Source organism: Hyperolius riggenbachi, chromosome 1 (genome assembly GCF_040937935.1).
Source record: "Hyperolius riggenbachi isolate aHypRig1 chromosome 1, aHypRig1.pri, whole genome shotgun sequence".
Lineage (NCBI taxonomy): Eukaryota > Metazoa > Chordata > Amphibia > Anura > Hyperoliidae > Hyperolius > Hyperolius riggenbachi.
The window spans coordinates 176,958,808-176,979,568 of record NC_090646.1 but is presented as its reverse complement, the minus strand read 5'-3'; the positions used below and the strand labels follow the sequence as shown (position 1 = coordinate 176,979,568).

The 20,761-nt window shown below is 43.3% G+C and overlaps 1 protein-coding gene across 2 annotated transcripts in view; it reads right to left on the bottom strand.

The window, feature by feature from the left end:
* The window catches only part of PDGFC (platelet derived growth factor C), a 346,169-nt gene that overhangs the window by 114,197 nt on the left and 211,211 nt on the right, over nt 1-20,761 (bottom strand). For both annotated transcript variants that reach the window (XM_068278877.1, XM_068278878.1), the window contains exon 2: nt 19,366-19,561. In XM_068278877.1, the coding sequence (XP_068134978.1) occupies nt 19,366-19,561 (196 nt within the window). The remainder of the gene's footprint in view (nt 1-19,365; nt 19,562-20,761) is intronic.

Below are 20,761 nucleotides of genomic sequence, written 5' to 3'. Positions count from 1 at the left end.
CTCATTTTAGAAAGAAGACACCCCAAGGTATTCTGTTAGGAGTATGGTGAGTTCATAGAAGATTTTTTTTTTGTCACAAGTTGGCGGAAAATGACACTTTGTGAAAAAAAAACAATACATATCAATTTCCGCTAACTTGTGACAAAAAATAAAATCTTCTATGAACTCATCATACACCTAACAGAATACCTTGGGGTGTCTTCTTTCTAAAATGTGGTCACTTGTGGGGTTCCTATACTGCCCTGGCATTTTAGGGGCCCTAAACCGTGAGGAGTAGTCTTGAACCCAAATGTCTCAAAATTACCTGTGAAATCCTAAAGGTACTCATTGGACTTTGGGCCCCTTAGCACAGTTAGGCTGCAAAAAAGTGTCACACATGTGGTATCGCCGTACTCAGAAGAAGTAGTATAATGTGTTTTGTGGTGTATTTTTACATATAACCATGCTGGGTGGGAGAAATATCTCTGTAAATGACACATTTTTGATTTTTTTTTACACACAATTGTCCATTTACAGAGAGATTTCTCCCACCCAGCATGGGTATGTGTAAAAATACACCACAAAACACATTATACTACTTCTCCTGAGTATGGCGATACCACGTGTGACACTTTTTTGCAGCCTAGGTGCGCTAAGGGGCCCAACGTCCTATTCACAGGTCATTTTGAGGCATTTGTTTTCTAGACTACTCCTCACGGTTTAGGGCCCCTAAAATGCCAGGGCAGTATAGGAACCCCACAAGTGACCCCATTCTAGAAAGAAGACACCCCAAGGTATTCCGTTAGGGGTATGGTGAGTTCATAGAAGATTTTATTTTTTGTCACACGTTAGTGAAAAATAACACTTTGTGAAAAAAACAATAAAAATCCAATTTCCGCTAACTTTTGACAAAAAATAAAATCTTCTATGAACTCATCATACATCTAACAGAATACTTTGGGGTGTCTTCTTTCTAAAATGGGGTCACTTGTGGGGTTCATATACTGCCCTGGCATTTTACGGGCCCAAAACTGTGAGTAGTCTGGAAACCAAATTTCTCAAAATGATTGTTCAGGGGTATAAGCATCTGCAAATTTTGATGACAGGTGGTCTATGAGGGGGCAAATTTTGTGGAACCTGTCATAAGCAGGGTGGCCTCTTAGATGACAGGATGTACTGGGCCTGACCTGATGGATAGGAGTGCTAGGGGGGTTACAGGAGGTGATTGATGGGTGTCTCAGGGGGCGGTTAGAGGGGAAAATAGATGCAATCAATGCACTGGGGAGGTGATCGGAAGGGGGTCTGAGGGGGATCTGAGGGTTTGGCCGAGTGATCAGGAGCCCACTCGGGGCAAATTAGGGCCTGATCTGATGGGTAGGTGTGCTAGGGGGTGACAGGAGGTGATTGATGGGTGTCTCAAGGTGTGATTAGAGGGGGGAAATAGATGCAAGCAATGCACTGGTGAGGTGATCAGGGCTGGGCTCTGAGGGCGTTCTGAGGTGTGGGCGGGTGATTGGGTGCCCTAGGGGCAGATTAGGGTCTAATCTGATGGGTAACAGTGACAGGTGGTGATAGTTGGTGATTGATGGGTAATTAGTAGGTGTTTAGAGGAGAGAAGAGATGTAAACACTGCACTTGGGAGGTGATCTGATGTCGGACCTGCGGGCAATCTATTGGTGTGGGTGGGTGATCAGATTGCCCGCAAGGGGCAGGTTAGGGGCTGATTGATGGGTGGCAGTGACAGGGGGTGATTGATGGGTGGCAGTGACAGGGGGTGATTGATGGGTGATTGACAGGTGATCAGTGGGTTATTACAGGGAATAACAGATGTAAATATTGCACTGGCGAATTGAAAAGGGGGGGGTCTGAGGGCAATCTGAGCGTGTGGGCGGGTGATTGGGTGCCCGCAAGGGGCAGATTAGGGTCTAATCTGATGGGTAACAGTGACAGGTGGTGATAGGGGGTGATTGATGGGTAATTAGTGGGTGTTTAGAGGAGAGAAGAGATGTAAACACTGCACTTGTGAGGTGATCTGATGTCGGACCTGCGGGCGATCTTTTGATGTGGGTGGGTGATCAGATTGCCCGCAAGGGGCAGGTTAGGGGCTGATTGATGGGTGGCAGTGACAGGGGGTGATTGATGGGTGGCAGTGACAGGGGGTGATTGATGGGTGATTGACAGGTGATCAGTGGGTTATTACAGGGAATAACAGATGTAAATATTGCACTGGCGAATTGATAAGGGGGGGTCTGAGGGCAATCTGAGCGTGTGGGCGGGTGATTGGGTGCCCGCAAGGGGCAGATTAGGGTCTAATCTGATGGGTAACAGTGACAGGTGGTGATAGGGGGTGATTGATGGGTTATTGATGGGTAATTAGTGGGTGTTTAGAGGAGAGAAGAGATGTAAACAATGCACTTGGGAGGTGATCTGATGTCGAACCTGCGGGCGATCTATTGGTGTGGGTGGGTGATCAGATTGCCCGCAAGGGGCAGGTTAGGGGCTGATTGATGGGTGGCAGTGACAGGGGGTTATTGACGGGTGATTGACAGGTGATTGACAGGTGATTGACAGGTGATCAGGGGGGATAGATGCATACAGTACACGGGGGGGGGGGGTCTGGGGAGAATCTGAGGGGTGGGGGGGTGATCAGGAGGGGGCAGTGGGCAGGGGGGAGGATTAAAAAAAATAGCGTTGAAAGATAGTGACAGGGAGTGATTGATCGGTGATTAGGGGAGTGACTGGGTGCAAACAGTGGTCTGGGGGGTGGGCAGGGGGGGGGGGGGGTCTGAGGGGTGCTGTGGGCGATCAGGGGGCAGGGGGGGGGAATTCAGTGTGCTTGGGTGCAGACTAGGGTGGCTGCAGCCTGCCCTGGTGGTCCCTCGGACACTGGGACCACCAGGGCAGGAGGCAGCCAGTATAATAGGCTTTGTATACATTACAAAGCCTATTATACAATGTTTCAGCGGCGATCCGGGTGCTTGTAACCCGCCGGCGCTTCCGAACGGCCGGCGGGTTACAGCGAACGGTGGGCGGAGCCAGTCCCCGGCGGCTGATCGCGTCACGAATGACGCGATCGCCGCATAGCCACTCCCGCAGCCGCCCCCGCCGATGGGCGTATTGCGGTCGTTTGGGCCCGGACTTTGCCGCCGCCCATCGGCTGGGGGCGGTCGGGAAGTGGTTAATTTAAAAAAATTAAAGTGACCCTGTAGTGAGAGGGATACAGAGGCTGCCAAATGTACTCCACTTTAAACAGTGGCAATTCCCTTAGCTTTCTTGTCAGCAGTTTCTAAATCACGCACCTGAAATAATTCAGCCAGTGTGATCAGACATTGGTCAGAGCAGTTGGGCTTCATACTCATTTGGAGCCAGTGGAGTGAAGCAATAGACACAGAGGCCCATATGCAATTAAGTTTTTATCCAAAGTTTTCTTCTAGGTGATATTTTCATACCTTCTCAATAAATTCCCTTTCAGCCACCTACAAGCATGAAAATACTCAACATTTTTTTGCTCCCGCCCCCCTCTCTCCCTCCCCCCCCCCCCCCCACACACACGGAATCAATAAAATGACAACAGTGCCCAAAATTACAGTATGCACCTGCCTAATTTTATTTAAGCAATTATTGCACACTTTCTGTAAATGCAATAAACTTTATTCCACTTCTCAAATATCACTGTGTGTGTCTCCTATATGATATATTTAACTGACATTTTTTAATGTAACCACCAACGATTTATACAGGAAAATCATGACGATTAACAACGTTGCCCAAACTTTCGCATCCCACTGTATTTTATTACATTTATGTTACAAGTTTTTATTCTTTTGGACTAGCCCGATGGTAGTGGGGATGTTCATCCTCATCAGTAGATAACACTGTCTATTTTAAAAATGAAACTCAACATTTTGCTAAGAGCAACCATTTTCTTTAGGTCAGCCCTCTACATTACACTGGTTTTAATAAATACAGTTGCAAGTTCTTAGAGTGTCCTTATGTACATAAATTATCAGAACCAAGTACTGTGTCTTTCTAATAGGAAATTTTACAGTTGTGTGTTAGTCTGCCCTAATGACTTAAGCAGATCACCACGCTAAACATGGGGAAGGAATACTATGAATGAACTTACTGTCTCTACTGTCTCTGCAACAAACTAGTCCTGTAGGAAAAGAGGAAAATGGTGATATTCTGTATACCAATGGAAGTGACTCAGATGAAAGTACTGACAGTGTTTGAAATATATTGGTTTGTTATTGGCTGTAGAATGTCACAGCTGGCTGCATATTAAAATAGAAAGGCAATTTTAATAAAATGTCATTACGTAGAAAAGCTTTTATATCACCTAAAAATACTCTATGATTTATCAATAGTAGTGTTTTCATTTAGCTATTGCCATAAGTTTTGGGGGTTTTGTTTTTCTATATACTAAGACTTCAGTAGCTATAACACAAAGAGTACCGTGCATTGTTACTAATGAATAACATATGGTTATTAATATGAAATTAACTAAAGAAAAGATAATTAAATTTATCTTTCTTTTTTTCCCATTGTTAATATTTTTGATGACTTTATATTATCTTTCTTGGCCTCAGATTGTCTTTTATTACTGTTTAAATGTCTTGGTATTTCAAATTACCCTTTAGGGTGATTTGCTGATGTTTTTGCTGATCCACTCTTATTTATTTAAAGAGAAACTGTAACCAAAGATTGAACTTCTTCCCAATCAGTAGCTGATACCCCCTTTCCAATGAGAAACCTTTACCTTTTCTCAAACGAATCATCAGGGGGCTATGTATGGCTGATATTGTGGTGAAACCCCTCCCACAGTGTGAGGTCAGCACCAGGGCACTTACCTCACACTGTGGGAGCCTTGCTGCATTGTGGGAAATAACAGCTGTTTCCAACTGCCAAAAACCCATCATCTCTTTCCACAGACATCACCTGCCAGTAGTAAAGATGTCACCATGTGATAAATGTTAGAATGTAAATTAGGGAGTGGAAATATTTTACAATGGGCAAAAACTGACTAAATCATTTATAAATAATTATTGTAAATTATAATTATTGTAATTATTCTAAAAATTAAGCATTATACTCATTATGTTATTTTCACTGCAGTTCATCTTTAAGCTTGTATCTGGATTATGACTGCTTTTTATGACTGACGCTTCTGTTTGGCATAATTTCTTATCAAAAAATTCAACATAAATGTTCTTTTAACAAAACAAAAAAAAGCAAAGGTGAGCTCCAGAAATATTGTCAATTTTATCTCTTTGGATATTATACTGTCTTTCTATGTTGTCTTTTTTAGATAAAGAAAACTCAGCTTCAAGGTGTGTTATATATAAGTATGATAAATTCTCTACTATTACTATATGATAATTTAATAAAGAGTAGTGCTAAATTGTAATTAATATGGCTTTCAGAATATCCAGTAGATTAAATTCCTTTTATTAATCACAAGAATGTGTCATGGTTTTAATTGGCTGTTCATCCTTAGGGTAGTGAAGTGCCAGTTGTCAAGTTATTTAAACTTAGACTAATGTAATTTGTCTATGACATATTTGTGTTGCTCTTCAGAGTTAGGATTAAGAGGAATTGTTCAAATATAGGTCATTTGAAAAATGAAAACCCAAAAATAGAGGTATTCCATGGAAAATTAATCATCAGGATATCCCATAATGCCCTGGTTCACACCAGCACCCTATCAGCAGCCAGGAGCAAGCAGTGGACTATGCAAACCATGTTTGTGCTGGCTGGTTTCCCATTGAGTGCCTTGATCAATTAGTACAGTACATTGCCCTATCTAGGAACTATAAATATCATATACAGTGGTGTGAAAAACTATTTGCCCCCTTCCTGATTTCTTATTCTTTTGCATGTTTGTCACACTTAAATGTTTCTGCTCATCAAAAACCATTAACTATTAGTCAAAGATAGCTTAATTGAACACAAAATGCAGTTTTAAATGATGGTTTTTATTATTTAGTGAGAAAAAAAACTCCAAATCTACATGGCCCGGTGTGAAAAAGTGATTGCCCCCCCTTGTTAAAAAATAACTTTTAAAGGTGGTTTATTACACCTGAGTTCAATTTCTGTAGTCACTCCCAGGCCTGATTACTGCCACACATGTTTCAATCAAGAAATCACTTAAATAGGAGCTATTTGACACAGAGAAGTAGACCAAAAGCACCTCAAAAGCTAGACATCATGCCAAGATCCAAAGAAATTCAGGAACAAATGTACTGTAATTGAAATCTATCAGTCTGGTAAAGGTTATAAAGCCATTTCTAAAGCTTTGGGACTCCAGCGAACCACAGTGAGAGCCATTATCCACAAATGGCAAACACATGGAACAGTGATGAACCTTCCCAGGAGTGGCCGACAGACCAAAATTACCCCAAGAGCGCAGAGAAAACTCATCCGAGAGGCCACAAAAGACCCCAGGACAACATCTAAAGAACTGCAGGCGTCACTTGCCTCAATTAAGGTCAGTGTTCACGACTCCACCATAAGAAAGAGACTGGGCAAAAACGGCCTGCATGGAAGATATCCAAGGCGCAAACCACTTTTAAGCAAAAAGAACATTAAGGCTCGTCTCAATTTTGCTAAAAAAACATCTCAATGATTGCCAAGACTTTTGGGAAAATACCTTGTGGACCGACGAGACAAAAGTTGAACTTTTTGGAAGGTGCGTGTCCCGTTACATCTGGCATAGAAGTAACACAGCATTTCAGCAGAAGAACATCATACCAACAGTAAAATATGGTGGTGGTAGTGTGATGGTCTGCGGTTGTTTTGCTGCTTCAGGACCTGGAAGGCATGCTGTGATAGATGGAACCATGAATTCTACTGTCTGCCAAAAAATCCTGAAGGAGAATGTCCGGCCATCTGTTCGTCAACTCAAGCTGAAGCAATCGTGGGTGCTGCAGCAGGACAATGACCCAAAACACACCAGCAAATTCACCTCTGAATGGCTGAAGAAAAACAAAATGAAGACTTTGGAGAGGCCTAGTCAAAGTCCTGACCTGAATTCTATTGAGATGTTGTGGCATGACCTGAAAAAGGCGGTTCATGCTAGAAAACCCTCAAATAAAGCTGAATTACAACAATTCTGCAAAGATGAGTGGGCCAAAATTCCTCCAGAGCGCTGTAAAAGACTTGTTGCAAGTTATCACAAACGCTTGATTGCAGTTATTGCTGCTAAGGGTGGCCCAACCAGTTATTAGGTTCAGGGGGCAATTTCTTTTTCACACAGGGCCATGTAGGTTTTGAGGTTTTTTTCTCACTAAATAATAAAAACCATCATTTAAAACTGCATTTTGTGTTCAATTATGTTATCTTTGACGAATAGTTAACGGTTTTTGATGAACAGAAACATTTAAGTGTGACAAACATGCAAAAAAATAAGAAATCAGAAAGGGGGCAAATAGTTTTTCACACCACTGTATTTGCTATGTAGAGCCATATTGCTATGTAGTGTTCTAGCTAGTTAGATTAGTGCTGCTGAGGAGATGCTTTGGAGCGGGCAGCATGGTGACGTAGTGGTTAGCACTCTCACCTTGCAGAGCTAGGTCCCCAGTTCATATCCCAGCCAGGTCACTATTTGCACAGAGTTTATAAGTCCTGTCTGTTTCTGCACGGGCTTCCTCCAAGCACTCCGGGTTTCCTCCCGCCCCCCCCTCCAAAAAAAATTTAAAAAATAAAATAAAAAACATACAGATAAGTTAATTGGCTTCTACCTAAAATTGGCCCTAGATTATGATACCTACACTACACGATACATACACACAGGGGCGTCTCTAGCCATTTTGTCACTCCATGCGAGAAATCCTGTGGCTCCCCCCCCATGATTGCCCCCAGCGCCATACCCCCCACCCCCAAGACCCCCGAAAATCATAATGCAGCAGCGTTTAACCAGAAAATACACTCATTGCGGCATGGGTTCACCAGAAAATAGTTGTAATGCAGCAGAGCGTTTCACCATAAAATATACCTATTGCGGCATGCACTCACACACACCACACACAGTACACACACACACACACACTATACACACACACACACACACACTATACACACGCACACAGTACACACACTATACACGCACTCACACACCGCACACAACAAACACACTATACACAGTACACACATACACATACACTTTAGACACGTACAGTGCACACGCACACACACTATACACACACACACATACACACACACACTATACACACGCACACACAGAGCACACTATACACAGCACACAGTAGACATACACTATACACACACACTATGCTGCTACCAGGGGAGGACTGGGACCTTCTGGCCTTGGGGGAAACACAGACTAGAGGCCCGTTATCATGGCAGCCTCATCCCAAATTATGTCACACACTCACCCCATATCGTATATGCCAGTAATCACGTGGAGCGCCAATGCGGATATACAGCAGGGACACTTGTGACAGGTAAAGTACAGGCATCAGGGGGGCACAATACATTTTGAGGGACAACGGCCGGGGTTTTCATCTTGTCTATAATTCGTGGTTATCGCACTCCATGATTATCGTACCTGACAACCACATTGGCCCAAGATTTCCCAACATCTCAGAATGATACATTCAACCAATTTCCACCCAAAATGTTTTATCCAATTTGCTAATATCAAAACGGTTGGTCGATCGGCTGTCGAGTCAACAGAAGTATGGCCACTGTAATTCCCTCAAGGCCAATCCCTCCACGCCCCCCCCCCCACATACACCTACCTATGTCCTCCCCTTCACCACCATCTCTACTAATCCCGGTTGTCACTACCTTATAGTGTGTGTGTGTAGTGTGAGGAGAAAAAAACAAAGAGGAGAGAAAAGCTGAAAGAGAGGGAAGAAGATATTTGCCTCACCAGGATTGCACTTTTATTTAGCTTTCCTGTATGACAAGAAGACACAGACACCCAGCACTAGGGAAAGAGGGAAACAAAGGTGAATGAAGAAGGCTGTAGAAGAAGTGCACACCAAGAGTGCTTCAGAGCGCTTTTCAAATTTACAGCGATTTGAAAAGCGATGGGCTAATGTTACCCTATGAGGGTGTTCCCACAACATGCTGCAGGTAGCATTTATTGGAGTGATTCCTTTAAACATCGCTTCACAAAGTCGCATTCGCGAATTGCTAGTGATTGCTATTGCGATTTTGTCGTGCACTAGCCCAGAGATAGGAGGAGTGGAGTGAGACTGACAATAGCCTGAGATGGAGCAGAGAGCTAATCTGTATTGCAGTCCCACATTACACAGAGGCTAGTTGCCGGTAATAGGAGTGCTGTCCCTGCCAGTCTCTCACACATGTCAGAAAGCAACCCTAGTTGTCTAGGGACTGTCAAAACTTTTCAACCTGTTTAACACCTTATCTGCACATGCAGTCATTTTAACAATGGGGAGAGACCAGACAGATTTTTTTCCCACGGACCCTCCTCTGCATCATGCTGTGTATATTTACCAGCTTGCCTGCCCTCTAATTGCACTTTTATCAGCTAGCCAAGTGTTTCACATTGCCTTACAATAACAAACCTGAATACAGCAGACACAGGACCAACCCTAAATCACTGAATAAAAGGCGGCCTGGGGGGCAGTCCATGCCTGGCTACTACACAGTCACTACATCCACGCAGTTACCAGTAGCAGAGAGAGAGGGACTGAATGAATCTCAGGACTGAGGAGCTGATGCTGTACTCGGATCCCTGACTAGGATGAGTGCCTTCTCTCACTGACTCATTCATTACTGTGGTTCTTTGAATCATTGAGCTGAAGGAAATGAATGAATCAGTCAGTGAATGAGTTATGAGTGGAGTCAGGCGCTGCTGTTATCTGCTGCTGCTGTAAACTGATACCTGAGTGAGCTAAAAGGCTTTTCTTATCTCACTACTCACTGAAGCAGTGCTCCTGCCTCCTCCTGTCACTCTAGGCAAGAATTTATACCTGCCTAATGGCTCAGACGCCTCTGCATACACAGACATATGTACTGAAACAGTTAACAGAGGTGACAGAGTAGTCTAAGGCCTCTTTTCCATGGACAGTTGAACTGTGTGCTCAGCAAGCAGTTGCGAGGCAGCAGTGAGCACTGAAGTTACCAGACAGCAGCAAGCCGTTGCCAGGCAGCAGCAGGCAGTTGTGAGAGTTCGAGAGGCATTTCACTGCCTATCAACTGTCTGTGGAAAAAGAGCCCTTAAAGCAATTAAAAAAGAAGGGGGTAGTGGTGTACTTACCTCCACCAACTAGAAACCAAAAATTGTTGGTTTATAATAAACAGCAATTTTATTTACAATACTCCAAAGTGCAATGTGAACAGACATATAACTATGGTAGGGATTAGATTGTGAGCCCCTCTGAGGAACAGTTAGGTGACAATACAATTTACTCTGTACAGCCCTGCAGAAGATGTCAGTGCTATATAAATACAAAATAATAATAATAATAATTTGGAGCTGGGAAAGGGAACAACCTGTCCTTCTGTGGGGTTTATTGTACAGCATTTGTAGGAAATTAGAACTTTGTGCCAGTAACAACTAGTAACAAAGCATAAAACTGTGTGTGTGCTGTCAAACAGCTCTTCCCGTTATAAAGGGAAGCTGTCATTTATTAAGTGTCTCTCTTGTTCCAAACCAGTGCTACTATTGGAAAAAAAATGTTTAAGTACTCAAACAAAATGGAAAATTCAGAGGGGTTTGGGTAACTAGGTCCTCAATTGAACTTCCAGCACAATAAAGCTAAAATAGGGCTTCACCACTTACAACAAGACGTCAAGGGCCATATGCAATTCACTTTTTCTCCTAGGTAATATTTTTACACCTTATCAATAAAATGCCTTGTAAGCCACCAACAAGCAAGAAAATACTCAGAATAATCTTGACAGCACTTTTTCTACTTATTAGTACTTTTTTTTAATTCCAGACTGCCCAAACGTTATTTTAAACTGAAGATGTAAATATTATCTCCTAGGAGAAAATTTAGGCAAAAAAGGGAATTGCTTTTGGCCCCAAGTATGGTTGCTGTAAGTGGTGTGTTCTATAACTACAACATGTTGAGGATGTATTTCAGTGAATGATCCTGCACAGGTCAACTATAACCATCATCTCCTCCTTTTTCTTCCAGGCATAGCACAGTCTCCCTTTACTTCCTCTTTTGCCAAATATCTGAAGCAGTCAACAGTGAGCAGCATGATGAAATGTTTCAGCATTACACGATGGAGCTTAATACAAGACTCAAAATAACTAGAAGGGGAGGACCAAGACATATCAGGCACTCAAGCACTTAGGTGCAAAATGAGGAAGATTAGTTAGGGCATACAAACAGCAGTTTACTGGAAGATCGAATCTAGTGCAGAAAAAGAGGTGGTAGATGATGAAGATCATGATGCAACCTAGTCTGAAGCCATGAATCAGCAGAATGACAGGGAGGGGAAGGGTAAACAGGAAGTTGCATAGTAGCAACATGCTAGGAAAGAGAGAAGACCCGTTAGTTAGCAGCAGCAGCATTGCTGTTCCCGTCAGTCAGCAGAGATATATAGGACAGCTGCAGGCCACCAAAGGGTCTGGCCACAGAACCTCTCTCACCTGGACATTCTCTGGTACCTTGGTTTGTAACAAAAGCCTTGTCGTCTACAAACTCTACAAGCAGCAAATTAAATGAAACAGGAATTTAAATACCTTTGGATCCCCATCCATAAGTAACCATATGATGATGCACTACCCAGTTTTGAGGAAGATGCCCCATTTGGTCCAGAGAGCAAAGCAGCTGATTAGCTCTGCTCCTGCTCTTACTGCTTAGCTACATTTTCCTCTGCTCTCTCTTTCCATATTCAATGTAATTTTACCTTCTTAAATCATAAGGTATTTGTGATAATTCAGCTGAAAGCTAAACACTGTGGTTTCCCATGATGCATCACTCCTGAATATGCAAATCATATATTTCCATATTCAAGCCACACAAGCAGCCTTTATTTAGAGAAAGGCAATTTTATCTTGAGAAATTAGCTGGACCTTAGCCTTCTTTATTTATAACACTGATGAGTGCCAGAACTTTAAAGCAAGAAACAGGAAGCTGAAGTCAAACTTCCTTCCATCTCACTAACTACACACATGCCTAGCACCTCAACTCTACAGTAGTCTTGTGTAACTGGCAGGTTTACTGTCCCATAGACTAGTTAACACAGCTCCCTACCATCAATTTTATTTCATCACTTTGTGCCCTGCAGTACCATAAGCTGAACTGCCACTGTTTTTCCTGAAAACCCTTGCCCTGGGAGAAAACTTTGGAGAAAAAGTGAATTGAATAAAAGCCAAAGAGTGATTCTGTTAGCATGCTTATGGCTAGTGGGAGATACACAGAGAAGGCCATTTAGGATAATACTAAAACACAAAAAAGAGGACAGCTCTGGGTTACGCCCAGTAAGTTTGCAAAAATACCTGTCATCAACATTTCTACATATAGTGGCAGTTTTCAGTGTAGAGGTGAATGGTAGCATCAGAGTGAATTTCTGACATGTTTATCAATTGCAAATTGCAATGCACATTCTACTTCTAGGATACTAGAGTAGGTTCGCTTAGTTAAACAGAAATTGTACCAGGCTCTCATGGCTTAACGTATATTTGCAACTATGTGGAACCAATAACCAGTTTAATAATGGCAAGTGACAAATTAGAGATGGGGAATTTTTTTTTTGCAGACCTGCAGCTTTCTTACTTGATTGTTTTTTAGTCATCATCAGCTGTCTATGATTGTGCAGATCTAGGAGATGATTCAGAATATCCTTATTTGCTGCCATGACAGCATATATTGTGAAAGGGGCACTATGGCGAAAAACTGTAAAATGTAAAATATGTGCAAACAGAGACAAATAAGAAATACATTTTTTCCAGAGTAAAATGCGCCATAAATTACTTTTCTCCTATGTTTTGGACTAGTCCATCTCTTCATGGGGGATTCTCAGCAAGGCTTTTATTTTTTATAAAGATATTCCCTAAAAAGGATTTAAATAATGATGCTGGCCAACTTCCCTGCTCGCAACACAGTTTTGTTGGACAGAGCAACTGCCATTCACTAAGTGCTTTTGAAAATAAATAAATCCCTGAGAATCCCCCATGAAGAGATGGACTAGTCTAAAACCTGTTGCTTCTGTCAGATTTCTACTGCCTACTGTAAGTGACAGTAACATAGGAGAAAAGTAATTTATGGCTCATTTAACTCTGGAAAAAACGCACTTCTTATTTGTATATGTTTGCATACATTTTAAATTTTAAAATTTTTCGCCATAGTGCCCCTTTAAATGGACACTAAAGCCAGATCATCTTTTGCAGCGGCTGTGCAGTTCATCTGCACAGCCTCTGCCTCACAAAATATTTTTTCCCTAGAAAAGTCAACATTTCCCACAAAGTACATATTCAGTAATGTTATCTTCCTGAAACTCTACCCTCCACTCCAACCTAGAAGATGTAGCATGATGTCATCTCTGGAAGTTATAAAGGCAATGAAGAATTGTTGATTAGTGTAGAGTTTATTTATCGGGTATTACGAACCCTGAGACAATGGCGAGAGAGAAAAAGAATCCTGGACTTCTGCAGCGTGGTAGCAAAAGGGGATGCAAAGGTTACAGCCGCACTGGGTCTGAGGGACCCACCAGGGGCCCTCCCTCAATTGTAGTATTAGCTCTTCAATATTGGTATGCTGGTAATGATCACTTCTATATATGCTTTGGATAGTGGTAGTGATGTACCTGCCATAAGTCTAAAGGTGCTCAGAGCACCGGTTGTAGCCGTAGCTAGGGGTGCCGCTGTGGTGCTCAGTAACTATGTTCTTCCACCTGGGACCTTTTTTCATACGTTTGGAAACATTTGGGAAAATAGCAGCAGGCAGTGCAGGGGACTGTACTACTTCCTGCACTAGGTGTAGCACCCCTCCCCCTTCCTGTCCCATGGGCAATGTGTCTCCTCGCTCTCTACACACAGCCTGCAGTGAGTGAATGTGCAGAGCAGCAGGGTGAGTGGAGAGAATGATTGCTGTGCTGCAGCTGGGACATTAGCAGGGAGAGGTGGCAGGATGTGTTTAGCGCTTCAGAAGTTGCCTGTCATTAGTAGCCATGTGCACTGGCTGCTGTAATACCAGAGTGCCCTACACTATTGATTATTTATCCTGATCAGAGTAATTAATCAATAATGTAGGGCAGTCTGCTGTTGCAGAAGCCAGTGATACAGGTTCTGACAGCCGATTTCTGTAGTGAGCAGAGAAGCAAGCTCCAGGCAATTTAGATTAGCTTCAATTTAGGTAATCTTAGCTCTTTTCCCAGTTCTGCCTCCCTGCCGGTTGTTTTCCCCATGACCCAAAGCTCCTTAGCTATGCCACTGGACATCTAAACTGGCTCCGTTGATTTAAGACAAAGAATTAAACTGGGGTATACAGTCTAAATATTCAAATATGATTACAAATGTAGGGAATCTAAATTGGGCCTCATGTAATGTGTAATGAGGTCCACTTTCAAAGTAAATAGGAAGCTAAAAAAATAAATAAAAATCAACTAGATATTTACCTCAGGAGAGAGAAGGCCTGGGTCCTATAGCGTATTCCTGCTCCTCTAATGGTCCCTGCGTTCCAGCGCTGGCTCCCCTGGTAGCAGTATTCGACCAATTGGTCAGATACTGCTCTCTGCCACCAAAGGAGGCTTCTGAAGTCTTTGGGAGCTCTCGCGTGTGCTCACGCATGCGCAGTATGGAGCCACCCATCTTCTGAACCCTCCTGCGGTGGGGGATTCAAGCGGGGAGCTGGCGCTTAAACGAGGGGACAGAGAGAGGTGCAGGAAGGCTCTATAAGACCCAGAGCCTTTCCTCTCCTTAGGTAAGTATCTGTTTGTTTGTTGTTGTTTTTTTAGCTTCCCATTAGCTTCAAAGTAAAATGTAAAAGTTGAGAATGAAATACTTTTGGATGAATTTGGCCTTTCACTCAATTCCTACAGTATGGATATATAAGACAAAAATGCAGGTCTTTCTTATTTTTTAATTGTGGGAACTCAGAATTTCCCTTTGTCTACAGTAGATGGAAAGTGATATCAATAGTGCTGGAATACATAGCTAAAAGAAGAGAAACAGATGCAAGAGCTTAAGTGGAACATAAACGTGGATGCAATGATTTTATTCTCATTTGATCTAAAAGCCTCGAGTGGTAAAGTATCAGGGAGACATGTTAAGCACTATGCCAAATATTAAGTGTCACAAACAACTGGCTAAAACTGGAGTTAAAGTTGCATTGCTCTTCTCAGTTTCATACTTTAAAGTCCTTGTGCATCTGTATGTAATAAAAGAGAAATTTGATGGTTTTTGGGAAGTGTAAAGTGAAAATATGACTTTTTCCAAAGACATCAAAAGATTTTCTTTTGAACAATGTGAAAGTAAAGAATGCTTATGGCCAGAAGGTGGCTCAGTCTGATGATCATCAGAACGTGAAAAATGAAGCTCACACACAGCATGAGGAGACACCACATTAATAAAGGAAATGGTTGTGCTTAAGGCATTGTTAGTGTTTTAAAACGAAAATTGACATCTTTATTCAAGTATGCTATACTGAGTTAAAACACTTTTTTCTTCTCCTTTTACCCAGCCAGTGTATAAAGTATTTTAATTGTTTATACTGTATCTATCATTAGGTCAGCTACAGGTAACAAATAGGAAAGGACGTTTTCTGAGCTGATTAATATCTATAAGAATAAATTCCAAGCTGTCCACTGTATGCATGTGCTTCTATCCGTCCCAGATATATCTCCTCCTGCCCTGTCCTGTTGTGATTAGCCAATCCAATGGGCCGGGGAGTTGATTGGATGGTGTGGGAATGTGTGCGGTGTGATAGAGCTAGTGCACATGTGGCAGGATGGCACACACATAAGGCAGGTCAGCATGCATGTGCCCATGTAGCAGGATAGCATGCATGGCGATTGCGTGCGGCATCATGGCACTCCTGCCCCACACAGCGCAACACGCACCACCGGCTAGTATGGACAATATAATGTATGCAAGGGTGCCATTGTTGACTTCCTGTTGTCCCAATCCTTTTCCATTTATATCATTTGAATCACTTTACCAAAACAAATAAGTAGATTAGGTGTTCCGGCCCCACTATTGCTCACACAGCTGCATTCATGATCCAAGTGGATTACTCAGAATCTACTGAAGCCAAAAGATAATTTTTTCCTAGGTATTTGCATAAATTAAAGTCTTATTAAAATCTCATGGAAAAACACACAGAACTGGGTTAACGCTAAATAGCCCAATAGTCCAATTGCCATTGCCCAGTTATAGTGTTGGGCGAACAGTGTTCGCCACTGTTCAGGTTCTGCAGAACATCACCCTGTTCGGGTGATGTTCGAGTTCGGCCGAACACCTGATGGTGTTCGGCCTTTTAAGTTCGGGTTCGCCCCGAACTACTAATTGGCCGCCGAACAGGGCCCTGTTCGGCCGAATACTGCCCCCCTATGGGGTCGCAGGCATAAGGGGGGAGCATGCCCCGATCGCGGGGGGGGGGGTCGGAAATTCCCTCCACCCCCTCCGCTAGCGCTCCCCCCTCTGCCCGCTTCCCCATACAAAAGTTTCAGGAAGTACCGGTCTGGTGGTAGTGGGTGGCCGGCAGTGGGCGGCACTGTGAAGTGAGTGACTGAGGAGGAGGAGTCCGGAGAGTGACTTTCCGAGGGAATTTCCGACCCCCCCCCCCCCGCGATCGGGGCATGCTTCCCCCTTATGCCTGCGACCCCATAGGGCCCCCAAAAGCGGGATGTTCGGGGAGTTCGGGGTTCGGCCCGAACATGCCGAACATTGCGGCCATGTTCGGCGAACTTTCCCGAACCCGAACATCCAGGTGTTCGCCCAACACTACCCAGTTACACAAAAGTAATTCCTTGCTGGCATTTTTACGCAAAATGACTCATCTGGCAACAGGGCTCTTTGATAAAGCAGTTATTGTATGAGTTGCTGCTCAAAGAAACCACATTCAATGACAGAGGGAAAAGGAGGAGCTGTCCACACACAGGAATTACTGCCATTACTGCCATTATTACATAAGGTTCATTTCAGAAGCTTAATGTACTGTTATCAAATGCTACAACAACGGTATCAATTATTAATAAGAGAAAGGCCATTAAAAATGATAAAGTAACAATAAATGACTATCCTGAAAATGGAGTATTCCAAGCAGACCTTTAAAATGTGTAACAGTGACGAGTATTGAGGAAAAAAAACAAATGATCTGGAGGACGTTATGTCAGGGGTGACCATGTGACACCCAGGGGTCTAGTCCTGGAAAAAAAAGGTGAGTGGACTCACCCTAAAAAGCCCTGCGCCGCGCATAGCGCGGCGTGCCAAAAAAATTAGCATAGTCAAACATAATGTGGGCGTGGTCATGGGTGGGGCCAAATATACATGACCTTAGCAGTGATTTAAAAGGTCTGCCAGGGAAGTTTGAGCTCCGCCATAGTGTATCCCCCAAAAATAGATGTAATCTGACAGTATTTCACCAAAAAAACACATAATCTGGTAGAAGTTCCTCCAAAATACAGATAATATGGCAGTGGTTCCTCCAAAATAGCCTGTGTCGCAGCAGCAGTTCCCCCAACATACACATAATTTGGAAGCAGTTCCCCAAAATATGCAAAACCTGGCAGTGAGTCACCCAAAATACAAGTAACACCCAAAATACATATAATCTGGCAGCAGTGCTCCCCCAAACATACACAATCTGGCAGCAGTTCCCCAAAATACATATAATCTGGCAGCAGTAGTCCCCCAAACATACACATTCTGGCAGCTGTTCCCCAAAATACATAACAGCGGTTCCACAAAAATGCAGATAATCTGACAGCAGTTCCCCCAAAATAGGTACCCTCAGCATAGGTAGCCAGGTCTATAAGTGTCCCCAGTATAAGTAGCCATGAGTATAGTAGTCCCCAGTATATGTAGCCAGAGGTATAGTTGCCTAGTATATGTAGCCAGGGGTATATGTGCCCAGTATATGTAGTCAGGGGTATAAGTGCCAGTATATGTAGCTAGAGGTATATGTCCCCAGTATATGTGCCCAGGAGTATATGTCCCCAGTATATGTGCCCAGGAGTATATGTCCCCAGTATATGTAGCCAGGAGTATATGTCCCCAGTATATGTAGCCAGGAGTATATGTCCCCAGTATATGTAGCCAGGAGTATATGTCCCCAGTATATGTAGCCAGGAGTATATGTCCCCAGTATATGTAGCCAGGAGTATATGTGTCCCCAGTATATGTAGCCAGGAGTATATGTCCCCAGTATATGTAGACAGGTGTATATATCCCCAGTATATGTAGCCAGGAGTATATGTCCCCAGTATATGTAGACAGGTGTATATATCCCCAGTATATGTAGCCAGGAGTATATGTCCCCAGTATATGTAGACAGGTGTATATATCCCCAGTATATGTAGTCAGGCAGCACAGAGAGGAGGGATTGGTGAGCACAGCGGGGAATGTCTCCTCCCCCCTCAGGGCTCCCCCTTCCTCCCTCTACCCCTCCAGAACTAAAATTTGTGGGAGCCTGACAGCAGCGTGACTTACCTCTTCCTTCCGGGTAAGCCGGGTAAGTAGTGATGTCCGGTTCATTTGAGTCGGTTCTTTCCTGTGAGTTCAGTGATCCGGCTGATCATACTGAATCGAATCAGTTCAGTGGAGGAGACAGGAACTGCAGCTGCAGTATTCAGCTGCAGTTCCTGTCTCATACACTGAACTGATTCAGTTCAGTGTGATGAGCCGGATCACACAACTCACAGGAAAGAACCGGCTCAAATGAACCGGACATCAGTACTTACTCAGCTTTTCGGAGGAGAGTGAGGTAAGTTTCGACTCCCGCCCGCTGCCAGCTGCTCATTTGTTACTTTTGGAGGGGAGAGCGGGGGATGGAGAGCCCCAAGGTGAGGGAAGGAGGGGGGAAATGGCAGCCCTTCCCCACCGCTGCGCACAGCTCTCCTTCCACTGCGCTCTCTCCCTCCACAGATGCCAGGGTGGACGGAGTCCACTTTCTGAAAAAAGCAAGTGGACGTCGTCCACCTGCGTCCACGCCCCACTCGACCCCTGGTGACACCCAAACAAGGAAATCTAGTATGTAAATTTCCACTGACCCAGTAAGAGAACAACACTGAGCCAGTCAAAGCCAGCAACTGCTAATAAGCTGGTAGCTGTTTAATGAACCAGATTCTAAAGTTTGATTGGCTCAAGTTACTTTCCTCCCTGGGTATACAAAGGATTGTCATGTTAAGAGAATTGTAGCTTATCTTGGCTGAATAACAAATATGATAATGCATTAAGTATGTTTGTATGTTTTGCTCTTTGCATGTCTCATTACTTACTTGCATATATCGCCTTCTGGGTCTTCTAGCCCAAATTTTTCATCAAAGGTCAGTTGTATCCGGACATGTTCTTCCACTGCTACCAATCTCCACACCAAAACAGTGCTTCTAGGGTAAGAGTAGGGGAAGCGGGGACTGTGGATTGATCCATTAAACACAACTGAAACAATCTTCTCATGCTGATGATCCTGCACTCCTGCATTAGCACACAGAAAGAGAAGAAAGGAAGTTCAGAACACCAATATGATATTTAGCTTCAAAACTTAATTTGCTGTTATGGAATAAGCAAGAAGTTTTGAATCAGGATGATACCATTTATTGGCTAACGTATAAGAAAAGCAGTAAGCATTCGGCTATGAGACCATTGTCAGGCTGATTTCTGCATACTGACAAAACTTAGAAAACATCTTATATATACTGGACATTAAAAAGGAGATACATTGTTATGCATTGTAGACATTGGGTGCCTTCATTACAACATCAAGAAGGTTTCACAGGCATGCCAGCTAATTTATGACCAAAAGATAAGACCACTTGTTTGATTAAACATCACATTCCACGGACTTAAGGCCCATACACACGTCGGATTTCCGCGAACGACGGGTCGTTTGAACGCCCCGTCGTTCCGTCGTTCGCCCGCTAAATCGGGCGTGTGTACAGACTGTTGTTCGCTTGATAAGTGTGAGTTTGAGCGATCCGCAGGGTGACGAAGGCGCAGAGCGCCGAAACGCGTAATGACGCTATACGCACGCTAACTGACAGCCACGCCCACACCATTTGCGAGACGGCCATCCCGGACATCGGAGAACGCGCTGCCGGCCACAGCGCGTTGTTGCCCATCTGCATGCGGGTTAGCGGTGGACTGTGCCGCTGAATAAGCGAGTTGTTTTACTGGATCTTGCATGTTTAGCACACATTGGCCCCTACCCAATTGACCTTTTCTTCTAAGTTTTCTCCTAGGAGAATGTCAATAAAATCTTTTAAACCTCCAGCAAGAAAGAAAATGCTCAGAATAATTTTGACAGTACTTTTTCACCTACTTTTTGGTTCTTTTTCAGTTTCAGACTGCTAAAAAGTTATTTTAAATAGATAGAAGCTGAAAGATTATCTCCTAGGAGAAAACAATAACAATAATATTTTTATAGCGATTTTCTCCCTGGGGACTCAAAGCGCTGAAGAAAAGGGGAATTGAGGGAAATTCCTCAGGATAAATACAGTTTAAAAAAAAGATGAAGGTTTGGGAAATAAGTATAGAGGCACAGATGAAATTATAAATCTAGCACAATCTTGCATTAAAACTACAGAGAATATTTTGACTGGTATATACAATGTCTGTGAGTATTACAGGCATTGGTGAATGTAACATTTTTTCCCCCTTGTTCCTTTTCCTCATTGG